Source organism: Taudactylus pleione, unplaced genomic scaffold (assembly GCF_031769625.1).
Source record: "Taudactylus pleione unplaced genomic scaffold, aTauple2 ptg000579l, whole genome shotgun sequence".
NCBI classification, from domain to species: Eukaryota; Metazoa; Chordata; class Amphibia; order Anura; family Myobatrachidae; genus Taudactylus; species Taudactylus pleione.
The window spans coordinates 4,887,729-4,910,042 of NW_028284981.1; the positions used below are offsets into that span (position 1 = coordinate 4,887,729).

The following is a 22,314-nucleotide window of genomic DNA, read 5'->3' on the forward strand; positions in this document are numbered from 1 at the left end:
TCAATGACTACTCGTGTCTAAATCCCTAGAAAGCTGCACAGCGCGTGTGTGATAGGGTGTTAATCTTATGGGCCTGTTATAGGCGCTCTGCAGGAGTGGTTTTTGGGCTTAATCGCGTACATTGGAGACCATACTCTGATGGAGATTCCACACCTAGCATGGGGCTGGGGCAAGTCCCCGATGGTGCTACCGATGGTTTTATCACCCGTTGTGATTGTTGATAAATAAGGCCCTCAGTTAGGGACCGATTTTGAGATGGGAGCAAGCAAAAGAACAAGTAACTTTGCATCTGGAACAAACCATGTTGCACTGTATGGGGTGTAAATACATTTATTATGTTTTGCATGCAGCACAAATACTGTCTGCTGCTGCTTGTAGCCCACAAATGCTGGACAGCTTTATTCTTACATTGCAATTTAGGTTTGAGTTTGGACACGCCCCTCTCAAATCTAATGGTGTATACAAATCTAATGGTGTGATAGAGCCAAAATCACTCCTGGCCTTGCGGTTGAAAAACTCAACCGCAGGCTTTTGCTCGCAGTTTCGATGGTCGCGATGGTCAAGATCATCGCGACTATCATCCTGCATGCTTTCGTTATCGTTCATATCTTCCAGAAAATCTGACCGTGTGTCCCCTCCATATCTCTGTACAAAGTACCAACTGGAGAGGAGCTGTCTAGTTGAACTAGGGATGTGCAGGCTCGTATAAATTCGGATTTTTCCCGCCAAAAATCCGGTCTCAGAAAGAGGCATAACGTCATCTTTCATGGACAAACATCATCTTCAGTGGACTTTTGTCCAGGAATGATGATGTTTGTCCATGAAAGATGACATTATGCCTCTCTCTGAGACCTGATTTTTGGCGGGAAAAATCCGAACTTGGCGGGAAAATTCCAACCTGTCCGAGCCTGCACATCCCTAAGTAGAACATATATTTGATCCAATATGCAGATCTGGAGGGCATTTAGATTACAAATAAAACATTGTGTAAAAGCTGGATTTATAGAAGGTTAAAGCCTGATCTCCTGAGATAATCTTTGAAGCTTGTAGACTGTAAAATTCTAAAATATTCCTATGTGGTCCCCATATCTTTATAACATACTGTATTGCAAGTTTGCAACACGATTGGAATTAAAGACCAACATTTTGTGTTGAGTAAGAAAGTACAGGAGACTATGACGAGGGGGGATTTAAGTAATTAAGGGTAGAAGGAACTGTAAAGCTGGGTACATACTAAACGTCTGTGTACCCAGCGATACGACCCCAGCGCCGACGGGCCGACATATTGGGCGGCTCGGTGCCCCATATGCTGGTCCCCGCCGCATACCTCTGTATGGGATCGTCGGCTGCATCGCCTGATCTTCCTGCATGTACAAAAGATCAGGCGATGCGCAACACGATGTAGGGCATACACACTGCACGATATTGATGATTTGTCGTTCCGATGTGTCGGAATCGCCCAAATCGTTAGCAATATCGCGTGATGTGTAGGGGCCTTAAATTTATTAAAGAACTACAAGGCATGTAGCAAAATATATGAAGAGATTCAGGTTTGCAAAGACCGAAGCTAAAAAAGAGGATTGTCTGATCCCAAAACCTCTAGTACATAAACAGCAAGATAAATAAAACTGGTACCTGGCAACTTAAAGTAAATGTAATCCTAGAAGATACAGACAAAGATAAACTTAAAAAAAAAACTGTTTTGTCTGTCTTCACAAAGGATGAACAAAGTTCCAGGACATTGGTTGTGCAGAAATAGCCTACACATTCCATCATATGGTACTTTCCTAGCACAGGAGGGGGTGCAGTTACACCCAAGCATGGTAAAGGCAAATAATGCATCGGGACCACATTACGTCCACCCATGTGTGCTAAAGGAACTAAGGACCTGATTCAGCTTGGATCGCAACTGCTAGTAAACACGCAATCGGGCGATTGTTGTGTACTGCACATGCGTAGGCATCGCAGTGTGCTTGCGCAAACCGGCCACCTCGATCACAGAGACTGACAGGAGGGCGGGGGGAGTGGTCACCGAAATGCAGGTGTGCCAGTGCGTTTGACCGCCGATGCTGTGGCGTGCGTAAATTATCCACTGTGATGCCATACGCAGCTTGAGGACTCATAGCGTGTGCTGAAGTTAGCAATTTCTGAGTAAGGTCAGAGTTTGTGCAAGTGTGCGTGAGGCTGCGATGGTACTCGATTGTACCGATGGTTTCGCAGTCTTGCTAAACATTACGGATGTGTTTAAGGTAAAGTGGGTGTCCCTATGTAGCATACCATAGCGATCGCAGTGGATTAGCATATTATCGCCTTTGGACTGCGTGTGTAATCGCTATTGCAATCGCAGTTGCGATCAGTAGCGAATCAGGCCACAAGTTCAGTAATAGATAGACTGCTCTTTCTTATATTCATGGGCTCCCTCAAAACTGTAAATGTGCCGCAAGATTGGTGGAATACAGAGTTGGTGCCAACCTTTAACAAGGGTAATTGAAGAGATTCTGAGTGGTGTAATTCTGCAATACAGTATAGATTGGTAGCGCAGTGTCCGAGTGCAAACATAACATATATCGTTACATTTGTTTTTTAAATTGAGCATTTTTTTATTGATTTTAATGTGCATTTACAGAAAAGAAAAAAACAAGAAAGAATTTACGTCTGATTGGTTGCTATGGGCAACATTTCTTCTAAAACTCATTTCTAAAAACTCTCACTTTAGTAAATGTACCCCTAGGTCTTGGTTGTGCAGTTTATGTGATCTATTTGTATGTTGCTGCAGTGATTGATACTGTCCCACATAACTGATATACAGTATAGGATGAGAACACTAGTTTTAGGGTAAAAATTTTTAAGTATTCCTTACATTCTGTCCAAACTCTTCTTCCCCTCCCACTTGTGCTAAGGTACTGAATGTTGACACTAGGCACTTGGAGATCCTGAGGATATTGTACACTTGGAGATCCTGAGGATACTGTACACTCGGAGATCCTGAGGATACTGTACACTCGGAGATCCTGAGGATACTGTACACTCGGAGATCCTGAGGATACTGTACACTCGGAGATCCTGAGGATACTGTACACTCGGAGATCCTGAGGATACTGTACACTCGGAGATCCTGAGGATACTGTACACTTGGAGATCCTGAGGATACTGTACACTTGGAGATCCTGAGGATACTGTACACTTGGAGATCCTGAGAATACTGTACACTCGGAGATCCTGAGGAAACTGTACACTTGGGTCTTGGAATTAGGAGCAAGTAACAAAAATAAGGAGCTAGAAAGAGCAATTTACACCTTGGCAAAACCGTGTCGCACTGCTGGTGGCACAGATTTAACATCGGTAGAGAGATTTAAAGTTGGGAAGGATGTTCTAGCTTAATTGTAAAATTCAGTGTAAAAACAAAGCTACGTGCAAGAGCAGTTAGTATTTACTGTGCATGCACTATAAATGCATTTGTACCCCTTGGGATGCGAAATGCTCCTAACTCTGCTTCAGGGGTGAGTGGTGAAATGTTAGGGGTTGAGCAGGTTGCAGCCTGACTACTTGCTGGCGGAGGGGGACTTGGATAGCACTTTATTCTAAACTGGAATTCCCTCTAAACATGTTTGAGATTTTATGTAACCTAAACCGCCATCAGCTCTCCGTTTCCAGGGTCATCCTTATATCTGATATCCTATTTGTCTCCCACCGTAGGATGAGTGCTCCAATTACCTTCGTGTCATCCAGCCTCTGAACCGAACACATCTTTATGCTTGCGGAACAGGCGCGTATCAGCCCCAGTGCACACTTATCTATCGGGGCTGGAGGTCCGAGGTGAGACAACAAGCTCCCGTGAGAGTTAGCTTCCTATGCTGGAGAGAACACAGCTGTGAAAACTGTAGTCTAACAATACATGGCAACTGAATCATGTCACAAAACATGTAGCTAAGTACTGTAGATGGTCCGTCACCCACACGCTGGAGGAAGCTGTTTGCTGAGCCGAGGCACTGTTCATGAGGTGGCAGCCTATTGATTCACTAGGAACTGATGACATCACTGAGGAGCGAGACTCCAGGGTGCTGATTATGTCATTGGTTCCAAAATTGTTAAACTGCATTATATGCGATCTGTATTTTAGGTGATGGATCCTTTATTTTTTTTTTGTTAAAACACAAAACCATGTAATTGATTTGTGCCATAGAAAAAGTTAGAATAGTGCACGTAACTTTATATTGAAAGGTGAATGTCCTTCTATAGAAGGAGGAAAATGTCAGGGTTTCATTGCCATTATAATTGAATTTTATTTGTTTTTCCTTTAATCGGTGCTATTATTAACACTGTTTTCAGCATTTTCATGTAAATTAATGGTGTGTGTATACAATATGGCAAAAAGGAGAATATACTAATAGAAATTATTGCTGTATATTTTTTTTCATGCACAGTTGAATTAGAACCCACCATTTTATCTGCTAGGAATGTTCTATCTTTGAAAAGATCCTGCAATGTTATCTGCATTTTACTAATTGCAATGCTATTTGTTTTTTAATGATTCACCTGTTACGTTTTTTAATCTGTAATGATATCTAAGGAGCCTTCACAATTTGAATAACCTTGATCTCCAGTAGAAGAGCTACAGCGCCACCTTGTGATAGACAGTTGTTACTGCAACCTTGTTAAAGCAAATGCATGACACCACATTTTTGTTCTTAAAACATCAGAGATAGGACTTTACAATTGAAAAATAAATATGGAGCCTAATGCAATAGCTTTAGTTCAGTTGTGTTCGGGGGACGTTGTCCGTTTTACTACCTGAATAAATATTTATCTACTGCACATGTTCTCAAACTCGGTCCTCAGGACCCTAAACAGTGCATGTTTTCCAGGTCTCCTCACAGAATCACAAGTGAAATTATTAGTTCCACCTGTGGATCTTTTAAAATGTGTCAGTGAGTAATGAATATACCTGTGCACCCGCTGGGTGACCTGGAAAATGTGAACTGTGCAGGGTCCTGAGAACCGAGTTTGAGAACCTCTGATCTACTGGAAACATTACGTATATTGTAATATTATTGTCCTTTACATAGCAATAGGGGACTGAAAGATTACTTTAATGTCTCACATTTTTTTGTTTCTTTTTGATGACTTTAACTTTAGTTTAACTGATGATTGTTATTACTTTGTTCAAAGTTGGATTCCTTCTTAGATCTTGTATATATTTCATCTCATTCCTATACCATTTTTCTCTAACCCAGGACTATGTATTCAGGATTGTGTCTGGTTCTCATGAATCTGGGAAAGGGAGATGTCCGTATGATCCCAAGCAGGAAAATATGGCCACCATTATAGGTACGTTTTACACACAGCGCCCTCTACAGAGACATAGGGGCTGATGCCGGATGAGACCCACTGTAGTTAGCTTAGGGTAAAATATGTAAATTTGCTCTGCTCATGCTAGCGACGTGCACATGGGCTCTGCAGATCTGCCTGTTTCTGACATGAGCACTTGTGAGTGGAGGAGGGGTGGGAAGGAAGGGACAGGACAGACAAACGTAGGCCCAGTGCAGTAAAGAGGTGTATGCATAGATGGATGGATAATTGTATGTGATGTATTAGAGAAGTGTATGGTTTATGTGACATATGCCTAATATATACCTGGCTACTGGTGTTTGAAACCCACGCATTTTGCCATAGTTGCATCCTTCCTTATGCAGCAAATTGCAGCTTTTATTAAAGAACACCCTTTAATCCTGCAATGTGAGGGACAATGGTGTCCATCACGGCATCAGTCCCAAGGAGCAGTGCACGCAGACCAGGCTGGGCACAGTATGACTAGCAGTCAGGATTATCACAGGCTTTACATAATGACCTGCTCAGCACATTTGACCATTTTCAGCCACATTAGCAGACATTTGGGGGTATACTTGCTAAAGTGCGGGTATTTAGAAGTGGAGATGTTGCCCATAGTCAGATTTTAGCTATTATCTTCTAGAATGTGCTAGATAAATGTTAAGTAGAATCTGATTGGTTGCTGTGGGCAACAACTCCACTTCTACAAACCCGCACTTTAGTAAATGTACCCCCTGGACTAAGTTTGGACTCTGAAATAATCATTCTTAATAAAGAAAATAAGTTTTGATTGGAATGGGTATTCAGAGCATTGTGTCTATGAATTATAGTGCCTGCTGACGGGGTGATTTGTGTCTCACAGATGGGGTGCTGTACGCTGGGGTACAGGTGGATTACATGGGGACGGACTCTGCCATCTTCCGCACGATGGGTCACAAACCTCCGATACGGACAGAGCAGTACGACTCTCGCTGGCTGAACGGTAATACCCCACATTGCTGCTCTCTTCCTCTACAGGACCTGAACACAGGTCTGCATTCATTTGCTAATAGTGTTCAGTAATCTTGCAGCTATTGTACTCCAAGTTCCTGAGAGAAGACAGAGGGCAATGTGCTCTGCCCAACTCTTTGTGTGAACTACAGGAGAATGATAAAAGTCTATGATGAGCAAAGACAGCTTAATGTTAGAGTAACTTTAACTAGCTGTTGATGGGTCTCCCCAGATTTACATTGACTAACCATGGAGCATCTGTCCTAGAGGACATTCTGATCATTACAGTGACACAACCTGTAGTCTGGTGTAAATCAATCTGCTGATCATACCTGTGATATGGTCTCAATCCCATGCAGGTAATGCATCATCGCACAGATCTCCCAATATATGTTTCTGTCCCCAGACCCTGTATTTATGGGATCGCTGGTCGTGTCAGAGAGCAGCTTCCGAGAGGATGACAAGCTTTATATATTATTCCGGGAGAGGAGCCTGGAGGGGGAGAGCGGTCCAGCGGTGGTGTCGCGGATTGCTCGAATTTGCCTGGTGAGAATGGCCAACCTGTGTTTTACTATGTGCTGTACAGTGTTCCTGGGGTATCAGTGAATTGCTATTTATTGTAATGCATGAGAAGTCTCATGCAGTCAGTGACTTGGTCTCATACTGTCTTATTTATTAGTCATAGCTTATTAAGTATATACTGTAAGATAACAATTATTTACTATGGAAAGATAGTTGTAAGGATTGTTCTCTTAAATCTACATTTAGGTTACTTTCTCTTTAATTGGCTTGTACACTCCGTCTTGCAACTTTGGCTAATAATAATGTGTTCTAGCTTCCTTCTTTGCCAAGTATTAAAATATGAATCACAATGATTGGTATCCAGCATACTATACTGATCACGTGTTCTGCATTGGATACATATATATTGTATCCAGGGTGATTTATAACCAGAGAAATGGCAATGTAAAAACTTAAAATTGCAAGCGATTGCATGCAAGTAAATAACCTAATGACGTCTGAAGGTTTAAATCTCCTTCTGAATGTGTATTTTCTTTTTTTTATATATTAATAATGAGATTTAATGCTATATTATATATTTAAAAAAAAACTATTTTGGTCCTTTTATATTTTTATCTTCAAAATATCTGCAAACTGGTCCGGGGTACCGGGAATAAATACATCCCTGCCGAACAAATGCTACAACTACCTGCAACAAATTATCTATCCATTAAATAACTCCCAAAGAAAGTATATGGAGAGGAGGTCATAGAACAGTACATTACAGCTCCCAGATACTGTGATGCTGGTGCTGAATAGATGCCATCAATACTGTGGGCTGCCAGTGACCCTGATGTGTAAAACATGACATGTAAGGTGTCTGCGTTCTGGTTCTCATGGTGTATGTCATGCTGTTTGCAGACCCCACGTGATACCTGCGCAGAGGTGGGTTTCTTGCACATTATGCCGTATATACACTTTTGGGGTAGATAAATATGTAGATGATCTCATTGCAGAATGATGATGGCGGTCTGCGCTCGCTGGTGGGGAAATGGACATCTTTTCTCAAGGCAAGACTGGTTTGCTCTGTCATTGGCCAGGATGGGGTGGAGACATCGTTCGACCAGCTGCGTAAGTATTGCCAGGAGCACGCACCGCACTTCGCCTACTGCTCTCCAGATTTCACTTTGGTAACGTGGTTTGTGGTTCGTGTAAAGAAGAATCTATGAATGAGCAGGTTAGGATTGCCAGAAGACTAGACCATAAGGCTGCAGGAGACTCTGGGAGTCCTGTCCCCCCCCCCACCACCTACTCTTTGGTTTAGAAACACGAAGGGAGATTTATCAAAGCGGAGAGAGATAGCGTACTAACCAATCAGCTTCTAACTGTCACTATACAGGTTGTGTTTGAAAAATTACAGTTAGGAGCTGATTGGTTGGTACTTTATTTCTCTCTACTCTATCTCTCTCTAAGCTTTGATACATCTACCCCATGGAGAGAGAATGGTATCAGGTCAGGTACTTGGCAGTCAGAATTTGTCGACATACAATATGGTAGACCTGGTTAAAATGTCAACACGTTCAGAGTGTCCCAAACTTACCATGACACCAGAATGTCGACATATCATTTTTTTTTTTGTTGTTGATTTTTAGGTTTGGCTAAAATAATAATAATTAATAAAAATAATGCAGACATATTGGTGTCGACGTGTTAACTGTCAACATTCTGAACAAGTTGACCTTTTAACCATGTCGACCCAATTTGTATGTCGACATATTGGTTGTTGACCTATTGTCCATGCCGACATTCTGAATGTTGATTAGTCCCACCACACCCGAGAGAATGGCACTTGTGGCCGCAGTGAGGTTTCCCTTTAAAATAGGAAGGGGAGGGGGACATGCTGGGGTAAGATCTGATGGGGAAGGTGAAATTAAATTATTAATTTAGGGTTTAGAGGTCCTTTTAAAGGCAACCGGGGAGAAAGAAGTAGCAGGGGGTTATCCAATAGCGGGCAAAGCTTTTAATGATCTCTAAGCTTGGTGTAAGCAATTGCCTTCTATTCTGCTTCCATTATTGAGTCTGAGTGGCTCCATGCTGTGTGCTTAAATAGAATTAAAAATGAGGCTTAATCCGTGCTGGAAGTCTTCCGTGTACAGCAATGCTGCAGCTACAATACAGGCTTCCTGAAATCGGGAACAGTTGTGTGGTTTCTGTAGATGTTCCTGTACTGCGGTGGTGATGGGGTTAATGCACTTCTCCTGTAAATCAGTAGCACTTCCAGCAGGATAGTTACCCCTGAGCGCTTTCCGGTGCAGCGCCTGTGACTTCCACATGTAGAGCAGAGGTGACATTGCCGTTACGGATATTACTCATTAACACAATTTGCATACTGCGCGCTGGACGCGTTTCACAGGGCAGATTTCTGCCATGACAGCAGCCAATTAAGCAGCAGTGGCAGCCGAGCAGACAAAACAGAGCGATTTGTACTTTTCCTACCCCGTTCTTGGCGTTTGGCGTGCGTCATCACTTCTTGCGGTTTAATTGGCCGCACAGCCATGGAAGAGATGCCTGTGCGAAAATGGCCTAAGGGCTGTGAACTGTAAACAGACAAATGAGTGACAAGAGATGCTTAACAAGGAGCTTGTTCCAAAAATACATGTCATCTTCTGGTTCCATGTGAAAGAACCGAATGCCGACCATATGAGGTCTTATGATGGGTCCTTTTCATTTTTCCATGGTTAGTTTTTATGGATTTGCAAAAATGTAAAGGGGATACAGAACCGGGATTGTCAGCCATAGCCTTTCAGTAGTTGCTGTCGGGGCTCTGACAGCTTCGGGTGAGAAGCTTCTCTCGTTTTCCTCTTCTGTCTGACCCCACTCTGTCTGCCCTGCATGCGCGCCTGGTGGCAGATTCCATACGCCTGCAGTGTTAGAGGACAGAGCAGGAGGCCTGGGGAAGAAAGGGCTTATTTCATAGGTTACAAATGGTTTTCTATTATAAAGACATTAGCTCCCCATGATGCCACTTCAGTCGCCACATGCCTTGGCAGAGCTCCGCGCTGCCAGTAAGTGGCCTTCTCCTTTACTGATCTGGCCTGTTAAAGAGGAAGTAAAAAGTGTATAACTTAAAGAGGCTTTTCACATTATATCAATTGTATTGTCTGCATAAGGCAGAGCTGTTTATAGTCCTGTCCAGGAGACACAACACAAAGTCGCTGTCTAGATACAGTTGCAGCCGAGCCGTGTTGTCTACAGCAGCGATGAGAATCATCCACCGCGTGATGATATAAATGCATGGTTTTAAAGCACAAAGGCCTCCAGAAGGATGAAGCTATGTGTCTTGCAGTCATTATGCCCTCAGTGACGTTCTTGGCAATGCCGGCACCACGAAGTCGACGAGACCAAAATGCTACTTAAGGCATTTTAACAGTGTTGGCAGTGGGTGTGGTATAACAGGTCAACATGTTCTGAGTGTCTACATGGTCAGCTTGTTGACATGAGAAATGTAATTCGCAGTGATGATATTGTGAATGTCAACAGTCGGCATGTCGACTGTTTTTTTTCCATAGACTGCTTACCTAACTCTATAGAAGATCTATCGTCCAATATATTGTTCCGTTGCAGACTGTAACGGTAGAATGTACACATCGTATAGTGTGCATGTCCGGTCCGTCATTCCCGCCCATCGTTCATCGCATCGTCCCATCTGCTGTTTTGCACATCAGACGGGCCGATGCGATGATGCTCATTGTGCAGTGTGTACATACAACCGCAAGACCTACACAATATATTGGTACAATCTTTCCTCTGTTTGCCATTGATCTATACAATCAATTGGATACAATCCCCCAATACGATATATCGTGCCATCGTTGGGAAGATTGCATAGCATGTGCGCTCTCTATCGGGTGTTCTGGGACCTACTAAAATTAGGACGACTGTCTCATCATTTGTTAAATCGTATAGGTTGTACCCAGCCTAACCACAGCCAAAACCTAACCGTAAAATTGGCAAGAATAGGATGTCGACATTCTGTCCATGTTGACATTCTCGTGTTGGCATTCTGAATGTCGACATCCTGAACGTATACCATCGGGGGTATTACTAAACTTGCTTTCACAGAACGTTACAAGTGATACTGTTGACACTGTTAAAATGCTCTCAGTCGCATTGTACATAACATAAAAGCAGATTCATAAGGTTTATTCCCACAGATATAAATCTGCTGAAATACAGTCTCATTAGGGAACTTTCTGCCAAATGCTTTAAGAGGCAGATTCAGTGAACCGCAAGGCTCTGATGGACCTGCAGCTACGCAGATTTCTGGCCATTACTGTACGGAAACCTTGCTTGTATTTTTTTGCTTGTTCCCCTGTGGGGTGCGTGATTCCCCTGGCCAGATATCCTGCGATACATCAGCCAATTGTACCTGCACTAAGTATTGCATCATTGTCATTTACACCAAGATCACACACATGCAGAGAAATACAATACTGAGGATAGTGGGCCTGATTCAGAGCCGGACGCTATTTGCGCTCGGTCGTTCAGAAAAGGGGCCGGCTATTTAAATTGAGAGCTCGCTCTTTGCAGTCTGTTGACGCCTCTATGTCTGAGCAAGCGAACGAAACATGCGCTCGCTATTTTGTAAAGACGCCCCTTTGCCGTTCGCATCATACGTCATCTCCGCTATTTATTAGATTAAGAGAGTACATCTCGCAGTGCTTGTGGTTGTATTTTCCTACCGCAATCATGCGAGCAGTTCAGGCTAAAAGACAACCAAGTGACGTGGTCGATGACGCTGCTGTATTAATTATGCACACCCTTAAAACGCCCTTTTTGACCGTTTGGCACGCCTGCGTTCGGATCTCCACTCCCCGTTTTCAAGCACCTTCCCCTGTTACCACCCACAAACGCCTCATCCTGTCACTCAAATTAGCAGGCACTCGCTATTTTGTGAACACACGATTTCCGGCCGCACTGACTGGTTGGCGCATGCGCATTACGACCCATACGCATGCGCAGATGTGCGAACATCGCTCGGAGCGAACGAGCGGCTCTGAATCAGGCCCAGTGTCCCAAGAAGAGATACTTAGAGAAAGAAAAGCTCAGGATTTCCGTCATAAACCAACCAGCTATACTACAATATTACTAACTTAATGTCTATCCCCCGTCCCCTCTGTCTCTCCCCTCCATCCCCTTCTCTTCCTAATCTAAGCCACCCGCATGACTATAAAGCACAGTATGAGACACTATACGATGATGTTGTTAGAATACTTGAATTGTATTACATACTGCTGCTGTGACCATGTAAAGCCGAGGCCTGTTCTGTTATACATGTTTTCTGCATGGTTTTGTTACATTTCTTGTCCAGAAAAAAACTATTTAAGAAATTAAATAAAACAGTTTAACTTAACAGAGAAACACTATATATTTTTTTTTTCTAAAGATGTATACATATTTGATTATAGTACCTGTATAAATGGTGAATTCTGATCCTGATAGGAGAAGTGTGTATTAGGCTGGTTACCCACCTTTCCTTGAGTTAATGTCAGGGACAGATTATTTCAGACCTGCTTTAGTGATTAAAACAAGTACAGAAGGGATGTAATTGGCATCCCGACAGTCAGGATGCCAGTGGTCAGAAATCCGACAACACGGTCAGAATCCCGGCCCCAGGATCCCGACCGCTGATATCCCGATGTAAGTATTAGGGCTAGGGCTAGGCACTAGGGGAGGGTTAGACTGCAGGAGGGGACAGTTAGTGTTAGGCTGTAGGGGGAGGTTTAGGTTGTGGAAGGGGCGTGTTAGGTTTAGGTTGCGAGGGGTGGGGGAGAGATGGTTAGGGGTAGGGTTACGCTTAGGGTTAGAGTACAGGTGTCGTTATTTCAAACCAGTCAGCGTTCCGGCGTCGAAACGTATAATGATATTCTGCCTGTGGTCTGCTGCCTTCTTATGGCCACAGAACTGCTACGTGACTTCCACTTATTTATACAGTAACAAATGCATTATCCCATCTATTGCATAGAGTATAACAGTATGGGACTTATATTGCACAAAGGACAGATCCTGGTCAGAGAGGTATCCTGTGACACACTGAGAGCCCATGGCAGATTCACCAACCCTGGGGATTGTGGCCTAAGGACAATTGTTTATCTGCGGTCCCATTGGGCCAATGTTCTCACTGTCTGTGTCTTCATGTAGGTGATATTTTCATTCAGCAGACTCAGGACAAGCAGAACCCCCTGATTTATGGAGTCTTCACTACGCTGGGGTGAGAACACAACTACATTCTAGCTGCTGTGTATGTGCTGTCTCTGTAATCTCTGTAATGGTTTATTTTGCCCTGCTTGTGTCCTAGTCTCCCAGTAAATGTGCGTCTTGTGCTGAACACACCGTCATTGTCAGCCTGTCCTGCAAAGTGCTCAGTCTACCCGCCCAATAACTGTGTGTCAATGTCAGCCTGTCCTGCACAGTGCTCAGTCTACCCGAACAATACATGTGTGTCAATGTCAGCCTGTCCTGCAAAGTGCTCAGTCTACCCGCCCAATAACTGTGTGTCAATGTCAGCCTGTCCTGCACAGTGCTCATTCTACCCGAACAATACATGTGTGTCAATGTCAGCCTGTCCTGCACAGTGCTCAGTCTACCCGCCCAATAACTGTGTGTCATTGTCAGCCTGTCCTGCACAGTGCTCAGTCTACCCGCCCAATACATGTGTGTCATTATCAGCCTGTCCTGCAAAGTGCTCAGTCTACCCGGCCAATAACTGTGTGTCAATGTCAGCCTGTGCTGCCCAGTGCTCAGTCTACCCGCCCAATAACTGTGTGTCATTGTCAGCCTGTCCTGCAAAGTGCTCAGTCTACCCGGCCAATAACTGTGTGTCATTGTCAGCCTGTGCTGCCCAGTGCTCAGTCTACCCGCCCAATAACTGTGTGTCATTGTCAGCCTGTGCTGCCCAGTGCTCAGTCTACCCGCCCAATAACTGTGTGTCATTGTCAGCCTGTGCTGCCCAGTGCTCAGTCTACCCGCCCAATAACTGTGTGTCATTGTGAGCCTGTCCTGCACAGTGCTCAGTCTACCCGCCCAATAACTGTGTGTCAATGTCAGCCTGTCCTGCACAGTGCTCAGTCTACCCGCCCAATAACTGTGTGTCAATGTCAGCCTGTGCTGCCCAGTGCTCAGTCTACCCGCCCAATAACTGTGTGTCATTGTCAGCCTGTGCTGCCCAGTGCTCAGTCTACCCGCCCAATAACTGTGTGTCATTGTCAGCCTGTCCTGCACAGTGCTCAGTCTACCCGCCCAATAACTGTGTGTCAATGTCAGCCTGTCCTGCACAGTGCTCAGTCTACCCGCCCAATAACTGTGTGTCAATGTCAGCCTGTCCTGCACAGTGCTCAGTCTAACCGCCCAATAAATGTGTGTCAATGTCAGCCTGTCCTGCACAGTGCTCAGTCTACCCGCCCAATAAATGTGTGTCAATGTCAGCCTGTGCTGCCCAGTGCTCAGTCTACCCGCCCAATAAATGTGTGTCAATGTCAGCCTGTCCTGCACAGTGCTCCGTCTGCTGTCCACAAGACGCACGTTCTTTGGGCGGCCAGACTGAGCACTGTGCTCAGTCTGCCCGATTGGTCCTGGTAATCTTCCGTCTGGCATGGACACCTGTCGCCCTAGTGTGTGATATCTCTAGTCTCCCTGCTGCTTGTACGCCTGTTGGTCCTAATGTATCTGTCTCTGTGTGTGTCTCTTAGTTCCGTGTTCCGGGGCTCCGCCGTCTGTGTTTACTCTCTTGCTGACGTCCGTGCTGTGTTTAATGGGCCGTTCGCACACAAGGAGGGACATGGGTACCAGATGACTGCGTACACAGGGAAAACGCCCTATCCCCGGCCTGGAGCGGTGAGACACGTCATGACCCTTTCTGAGAATCTGAGTGGCAGGATGATGCTGTGGTAAAGGCACAGGCACTTTAAGGGGAAACTGTCGCTAAGAATTGCTTACGTGGGACAACAGGGTCTGTTCTGTGGCGCTTGTGATAACAACTCATATGAAGTTTGAAGTCCCCAGCAATTAGGCATCTCCCTGTTTTAAATATAAATTCTTCAAAATTAAGTATTTGTAAGGAGAGGACAAGTACATGTGTTCTCATTTATGGGGAAGATTTACTAAAACTCCTAAAATGGTAAATTAGAGGTGTTGACCATAGCAACCAATTAGATTTTAGCTGTTTACAATGTACCAGATAAAGAGCTACGATCTGATTGGTTGCTGTGGGCAATACCTCCATGGTTCCTTTTTAGAACTTTTAGTAAATCTAGGCTCAGACCTATTTCTCTGTAAGGTTGGAAAGCAGCTGTGTCTGGAGAATCATGGACACTGAGGCATCACGCTGGGGTTCTCATGTTTTAGTAGGGCTCATGCTGAATGTTGGGTCAGATTTTTTCATTACGCCTGCAGTATTTTCCATACTTGCGTTGCTATTTCCTATTACATTGTGATCTATCTTGTAGTGTGCAGGTGGATTCTCCGTTACCGGCGTCCGCTCCAGTCGGCACTTTGGGGAGGACGTGCTGAGGTTTGTACGCACACACCCGCTCATGTACAGCTCCGTGTACCCCGTCAACCGCAGGCCCCTTCTCCTGCTATCAGATGCCTCGTACACCTACACCAGCATTGCTGTGGACAGTGTGCCCGCTGCTGATGGGGAATATACTGTTCTGTTCCTGGGCACAGGTGAGAAAGCAGCGGTCACGGATTTGTAACACTGCTCGGCAGTAACTTGTGTATCGTCTAACACCTTGTTCCCGTCTCCTCCAATCCTCAGATCGTGGTACAGTCCAGAAGGTGATGATCCTGCCTAAAGGCCCCGAGGAGACAGAAGGCATCACCCTAGAGGAGGTGGAAGTGTTTAAAGTAAGATCTGTTCTTTGTTTAATTCATGTGCAAGTTGTATTGTTATATGGAATTGTAGTTTGAGAATAAGATGATGATGTTTGTCTTGGATCATCCATTTGTAAGAGACTCTGGGATTTAAAGCTTCACTACCTGCTATGGTGTACAATAAAGATCATCTATTCCCGGAACTGCTCCATGCAGACTTTTTCCGGGCTCTGATGTCATTCTCATGTATTATTGTTGTGCCATTACTATTCTGATTTTTTTGTTTGCCCTTCCCCCCATGGCGTTGCACATAACCCTGGAGAAGTAGGAGCTATGCTTGGAGTTTAGGGAGCTGAGACTAATTTACATTGGTGGAAAAGGGTGCTTTGTCATCATGGGGACCAATAGGAAGCCGTTGCCCTGAGCAGTCACTTTACTCCGCCTATAATCCAACTTAAGCCGGGTACACACGGAACCTATATGCTTCATGAGCGATATCGTTCAGTGTTGTCCCCTCACCTGCCGGGCTCAATGTCGTTCCCGACATTGACCATACACACTGAATGATATCATTCAGTGACGTCACCGGCTGCATCCCCGAACTTGCAGGATCTGACGATATCATCAAATTGTCCTGCAAGTTCGGCCGATGAAAGATATAGTTAACGATCCGCTGGAGCGTGCATCGTTAACAACGTCTTGCATACACGCGGAACAATATTTAACGGTATGAACGATATCATTATCATTCATATCGTTCACAATATCGTTCCGTGTGTACGCAGCTTTAGATTGGGCACTGGATGGCTATGTGGGTCCAGAGCAGTGGATTGTGTTAGTTGCCCCATCCGTCCCTAACATAATCCACCAGCTTCGTGCACCTATTCCCAGAGATAGTCTTGGGTTTGCTGCTTACTTACCTCGGCCCCTGTCCATTAATATTAGCATTAGTTAATGTACAGTATAGTAACTGTCTCTTCATTGTGTCACACACAGGTAGCGTCACCTGTTAAAGACATCAGAATTTCTTCCAAGAGGGTGAGTGTTGCACCATTACTGCTCTGATTGATCCAGAACGTCATCAGTTCCATGGAAATGTTTGTTTTTACAATTAATCTCTTTCCCTAACTGGCAGAAGGGTGGGATTTCTGGCTCTGGGACTCCTACAGTTCTGGGATAAACTCACAATACTCCTACAGAATGACATGGGTATAGGGTAAAAGGGTGAGATGGGAAGGGGGGATGGGGAGAGCCAGAGATGGGATAAGAGACAGGCCAAGAAAGAGGGCGCTAACTGGAGTAAACAGGGTCTTGTCCTATATGTTTAATGGGATTCCTCTTACACATTGTAGGCTGATAGCTTAGCTTAGGGAAAGGAGAATAGTACTGGTAAAACAGCATAATCTCATGAAGTTATTACGGCATTGCTGCCTGGTATAGGAAATCGAACATCTGAGATGATTGGCGGCTCTGGCCTCACCTGCATCCTCTATTAATTGCAGCACCAGTTATACGTCTCGTCAGACGCCGGGGTGACCCAGCTCTCGTTCCATCGCTGCGCTGTCTATGGAGACTCTTGTGCAGATTGCTGTCTCTCCAGAGATCCTTATTGTGCCTGGGATGGGAAGGCCTGTGCCCGCTATACCCCTTCGCCCATGAGGTAACTATTTCTGAAAATCTGCGCTGGGTTATAATAGGGACTATTGGGACTGAACTTTGGGACCGCCGTCTGTCTTTCGTTTTGGAAAATATTACCCAGGAGGCTTGGGGTTTGCAAGGTGGGGTTCTCCTGTAATTATGGTTCATGTATTTTATTCTTAAAATTGTGCCATCTTTCCATGCACTGCGCCCGGCATTTCCCTCATTAGGGGCCTTCGTATTACTGATGGCGGAACTGCCGCGATTATTAAGGCTCCATATCGTGGCGGATATTTTCATTTTTAATGAAAATATCCCAGCTATGTACGAGGGAGAACTCGCAGAGTAACCGATATTCTGGCATTTTGTTGAAGTCCTTCATGTTTGTGCACACGGTGTCAGCTTCCGGAGCCGGCCGGGGGCTGCGAGAAAGATATCGGAAGATCTCTCTCCTGCTCCTGGAGCCTCCATAGGCTGAAAGCAGTTCCCACCGTCTGCAGATAGGGCCAAACTCCGAAAAGCTTCGATTGTTGTAGTTTGGTATATGGGGGTCAGATCGAGGTCCCCATTGATAATAATGGGGATTGCAATGTGCAGCACTAATTAGCACTTTGCCGGCAATTTCTGTGAAATCTCCTGCATTGTTCTATTAGTACATAGCTACGATACATACATTATGCAGAGCCTTCAGTTTCTACATCATATTATGAGAAAAAAAAAAAAACTTGATACATAGGGCCTCCAGATTGTTCAGCAGTGATCACAGAAAATCAACAATAATTTCCGAGGAACCCATAGGAACTCTTCTGCTCCTGGTGCATCCAACATCAGACGTGTTGTGCATCCTTACAGCCGGAATTGGTATCATTTACCGCCGGACCCATGCCCGGCGGTTGGAATCCTGACAGCGGCGTCCCGGCAGAGGAGGAAATCCTGATCGTCCAAGGTAAGTATTGTCTAACCTAATTCTACCCCCTAACCCTAACCTTCCCTTAGGGGTGCCTAACCCTAACCTTCCCCCCCAGTGCCTAACCCTAATCCCCCCTCTAAGTGCCTAAACCTAACCCCCCCTTCCCCGCCGCCTAAACCTAAGTCCCCCTGTGGGGTGCCTAACCCTAACCTCCCCCCGGGGGTGCCTAACCCTCCCTCCCACTAGCCTAACCCTAATCTCCCGGGGGGGTGCCAAACCTTAAGTCCCACACGAGAACCCTAAACCCGGTGTCTGTAAAATGACAGGCGTCTAGATTTAGACACCTGTCATTTAACCCTCGCCGGGATTAAGCAGTCGGGAATCTGGCTGTCGGGATTAGGTCCGCCGGCTTCCTGACTGCATACCTTACAGCCAGGTGATAACAGGATTATTTTATACCTGAATAAATACCTAGAATTCACAGAATGAATACACTCCAGTGCTACACCAAAAGTAACATTGGCAAGGAGAAGAGAGATCTAGATTGTGTGTGTACAAGAGCCAGATTGTAAAACCGAAGATAAACACTGAGCAAGGTGCTGCAACACCCACATGTCGGTGACTTTCTCCTCTGCAGGCGGAGCCGACGACAGGACGTCAGGCACGGAGACCCCATGAGGCAATGCAGAGGCTATAACATGCAAAGTAAGTGCTGTGTGTAACTACCGTACCTCAGAGGCCACTGCTTGTTTATACATTTCCCCAGAATGGCTTCGCTTGTGTCTAATGCTAGCTTGCCTCATACGAGCCGGCTCATGAAGCTGAAAGCAGATATTGTTCTTGACTTACAGTGGATCGAGGGGTCTCGGAGCGCCTGCAGATAGGAGTGGAGGGAGGAAGCGTATTCCTACAGTGTGACACTCACTCTCCCCTGGAGAGCGTTACATGGTTACTGCAGAGAGAGGGCTCACAGCATCGGAAGGAGGTGAGGCTGCCATTAATCTGCTTGACTAGCGTTACTACACACATCACAAATATATTTCTTTCAATGTATCAATGTGTAAATATGATCTCAAGATTTACTGAGTCAACCGCTGACAATTAGCAAATATACATATTACAGTCTAATGAAAATGTCATTTGTTTAAAGTACTTATGACATACAACATCACCAAAAACTTATCCACAGGCGCTAAATCAAACTTCTTAGGCTGTTGGCGTTCCCCACATTAGACGTCCTCCTCTTTAGAGTCTGAAGTCTTGTTACTCCAAGGGGGGGGAAAGAACATAAACCACACATAGTGTAATAACGTCAAAGTTCAATAGGTACCAAATGATATAATAATTATAGATTTGTGCCAGAAAACAAGGTCTACAAGCTAAGATAGTAGACACATAAGCCTTTGGGGGTTTTCTTTTGAGCCTCCCACTCTCAGATGATATATATTGATACTACTTTGTCACCAATCATAACAGATGTAATAGTCCACTCCGCAAAAAGTGGACAGTAAGAGCATTAAGGTAGTCCTTCAGGCGTCCCCGGAAACCACCTCCAAAGTCTTAAGTAAGATGCCAGTAGATCCCCACACAGTCCTCTCAACCAACGCGTTTCGATATATCATTTATCTTTCTCAAGGTATCTTAAAAAAAGTACTTGACTAGCTGCAGATTATTATCGGGGGTCTTGGTCAGTAGCCCATTACCCCTAAACCATCCTTTTCAACACCATGATACAAAGGTGAGATATAGGGCTGGGGGCATACAGGTGTGTCCACGCTCATCATCATTGCCGCTGATGCGGTAAACATGCGCACTTATCACTGTATGCGATTTGCAGCGTACGCCACTCTACGCCAGGCAGTCACAGCATTTGCACCATGCAATATGAACTGCGGGATTGAAGAAGAGCCCCCCATTTGTGGACGCACGACTCGTGGCACACTGCCGCCGCAAAGATGAACGTGGACACATCTGTGCAAGCAACATTGCATTTCCTTAAGGATCTATTGCGTAAGCCACTTCTGTAGGTAGACACCAATATGTGACCTGTTTTATTATAGATTACCTTATGGACTGGTGTCAGTGTACATCAGGGGTTAAAGCACAGGATCAATAACGGAAAATATATAATACATTATTGCTTAAGTGTAACAGACCTAGTAAGGGACCAAGGGGGAGATTTATCAGACCTTCTAAAAAGAACAAGTGTCAACCAATCAGATTTTAGAAACAAATGCAAGTGCACACTCTAACCATGCTGAACCTAATAATAATACTGCTAAATTGCATCAGAGAGGTTCTTGGCATAATAATGGCCATAATTATGGGCCTGCCCACCATATCCAGGTGACCTTCATCAGGCAGGTCTCTAAAGGTACATACGCACGTAACAATTTTTTGAACAATTTGTCGTTAACGACGTCGTTATTATTCAATCGTTCAAAAAAATTGTTCAGTTTCTGAGTTATAACGATGAGCGTTAATCGTTCATGCGCGCTCCCGTTTGTGGTTTGTAGTTATCGTTAATCGTCCATTTCAGACTGTCCAACATAACGATTTTCATTAAGGGAAGGAACATTTTTCGTTCATCTTTGTAAAAATCGTTCATTACATTTACAGGGAAAATCTGAAAGAAAATCTGACAGAAAATTGTTGGTTACAAAATCGTTACATGTGTATATGCACCTTAACACTCCTATGGAACAAATACAGGGCACGGGACCCCCCAGGCCAACCCAGCAGAACCACCCCATGGCATCACACTAGTGTGAGATTTAATGTGAGGTTTACAGAATTATAAAGAAATGCCTATGTGTTAGGTCCAACATAAGTAGGAGTATAGAATTAAAAGTGTATAAAGTTCTACATATATAAAAAACAAACTAAAGAAGTGAAAAAGTGTCCATAATGATGCCATGAAGCAGTCCAGCCACACCAGCCCAGAGAGCCCCGCACCCCAATACCAGTCCATAAACTGACACACAGTGTATGTGTATATATATATATATATATATATATATGTGTATATATATAGATATATATGTGTATATATATATATATATATTTGTATGTATATAGTAGGTCTTACCCTTAGTGTGCCTTATTAGATGTGCTGTCTTGGAGTGCAAGGATTCCTTGCTAATTAAAAATACTCAGGAACAGGTGGGAGGAGTCTTGTCCTTCCAGTATACATATATACATACACAGTACAGAATACATAGGGGGAGGGGCCCTAGACTGTACACCCTAAGGACAATGTGAGGTGCTACCTGCTGAGACTTGTAGTGCTGCAAGCAGAAAAAATAAACAAATGCAAGTGCACACTCTAACCACGCTGAACCTAATAATAATACTGCTAAATTGCATCAAACAGGTTCTTAGCATAATGATGGCCATAATTATGGTCCTGCCCACCATATCCAGGTCAGGGCCGCCAAGAGCCAAGGCGGGCCCCGGTAATATTGGGCGTGGCCTAATCTCGGGAGACGTGGCCACGCCCCCTTGCCGGGAAAAATAAAATAAAAAAGATTTGCAGCGCCAGGGAGCGCTCTGAGCCCCCTCAGCCCGGCGCAAAGCCAAGGGGGGCGCGATCAGTGTGATCGCTCCCCCGCACAGGCATAGGAGACTGCTGTGGCTGCTGCTCGGCAGCCACGAGCTGTCTCCAACTGCAGCTCAGCACACGCTGTGTGCTGGGCTGCTGTGAGGGAGGGGGGGGGCAGCGTCGGACCCGGGCCCCCGCCGGCCCCCTCAGGAAACCCGGGCCCGGGTAATCTGTACCCGCATTTATCTAGTACATTCTATAAAATCATAGCTAGAATCTCATAGGGGGAGATTTAACTCGTAGCAACCAAAGTTAGTTTGGAGTCAAGATCTTGATGTTTGTTGTTTGGCAGATGACCAGGGACTAATGTAGGTGACTGGTGACTCACTGACTTGTGCTTTGTGCAGGGTTATGATTTACAAAGGTAACATTACAAAATGATGTAGAGGAAATACATGTTGCCTATAATATCACTTCCTCTCTGCAATACGCATTTCCAGCCCCTGGCTCACAGCCAGCAGCTGCCGGTTAC

At 44.8% G+C, this 22,314-nt stretch overlaps 1 protein-coding gene across 3 annotated transcripts in view; it reads left to right on the plus strand.

Annotated features, from left to right (window-relative positions):
- The window catches only part of LOC148481472 (semaphorin-3F-like), a 71,646-nt gene that overhangs the window by 43,791 nt on the left and 5,541 nt on the right, over nucleotides 1-22,314 (plus strand). For all 3 annotated transcript variants that reach the window (XM_088453396.1, XM_088453397.1, XM_088453395.1), the window contains exons 5-17: nucleotides 3,697-3,816; nucleotides 5,235-5,328; nucleotides 6,191-6,310; nucleotides 6,725-6,864; nucleotides 7,836-7,950; nucleotides 13,021-13,090; nucleotides 14,568-14,712; nucleotides 15,324-15,546; nucleotides 15,638-15,726; nucleotides 16,690-16,731; nucleotides 17,196-17,353; nucleotides 18,879-18,946; nucleotides 19,093-19,226. In XM_088453396.1, coding sequence (XP_088309522.1) covers nucleotides 3,697-3,816; nucleotides 5,235-5,328; nucleotides 6,191-6,310; nucleotides 6,725-6,864; nucleotides 7,836-7,950; nucleotides 13,021-13,090; nucleotides 14,568-14,712; nucleotides 15,324-15,546; nucleotides 15,638-15,726; nucleotides 16,690-16,731; nucleotides 17,196-17,353; nucleotides 18,879-18,946; nucleotides 19,093-19,226 — 1,518 coding nt within the window. The remainder of the gene's footprint in view (nucleotides 1-3,696; nucleotides 3,817-5,234; nucleotides 5,329-6,190; nucleotides 6,311-6,724; nucleotides 6,865-7,835; nucleotides 7,951-13,020; nucleotides 13,091-14,567; nucleotides 14,713-15,323; nucleotides 15,547-15,637; nucleotides 15,727-16,689; nucleotides 16,732-17,195; nucleotides 17,354-18,878; nucleotides 18,947-19,092; nucleotides 19,227-22,314) is intronic.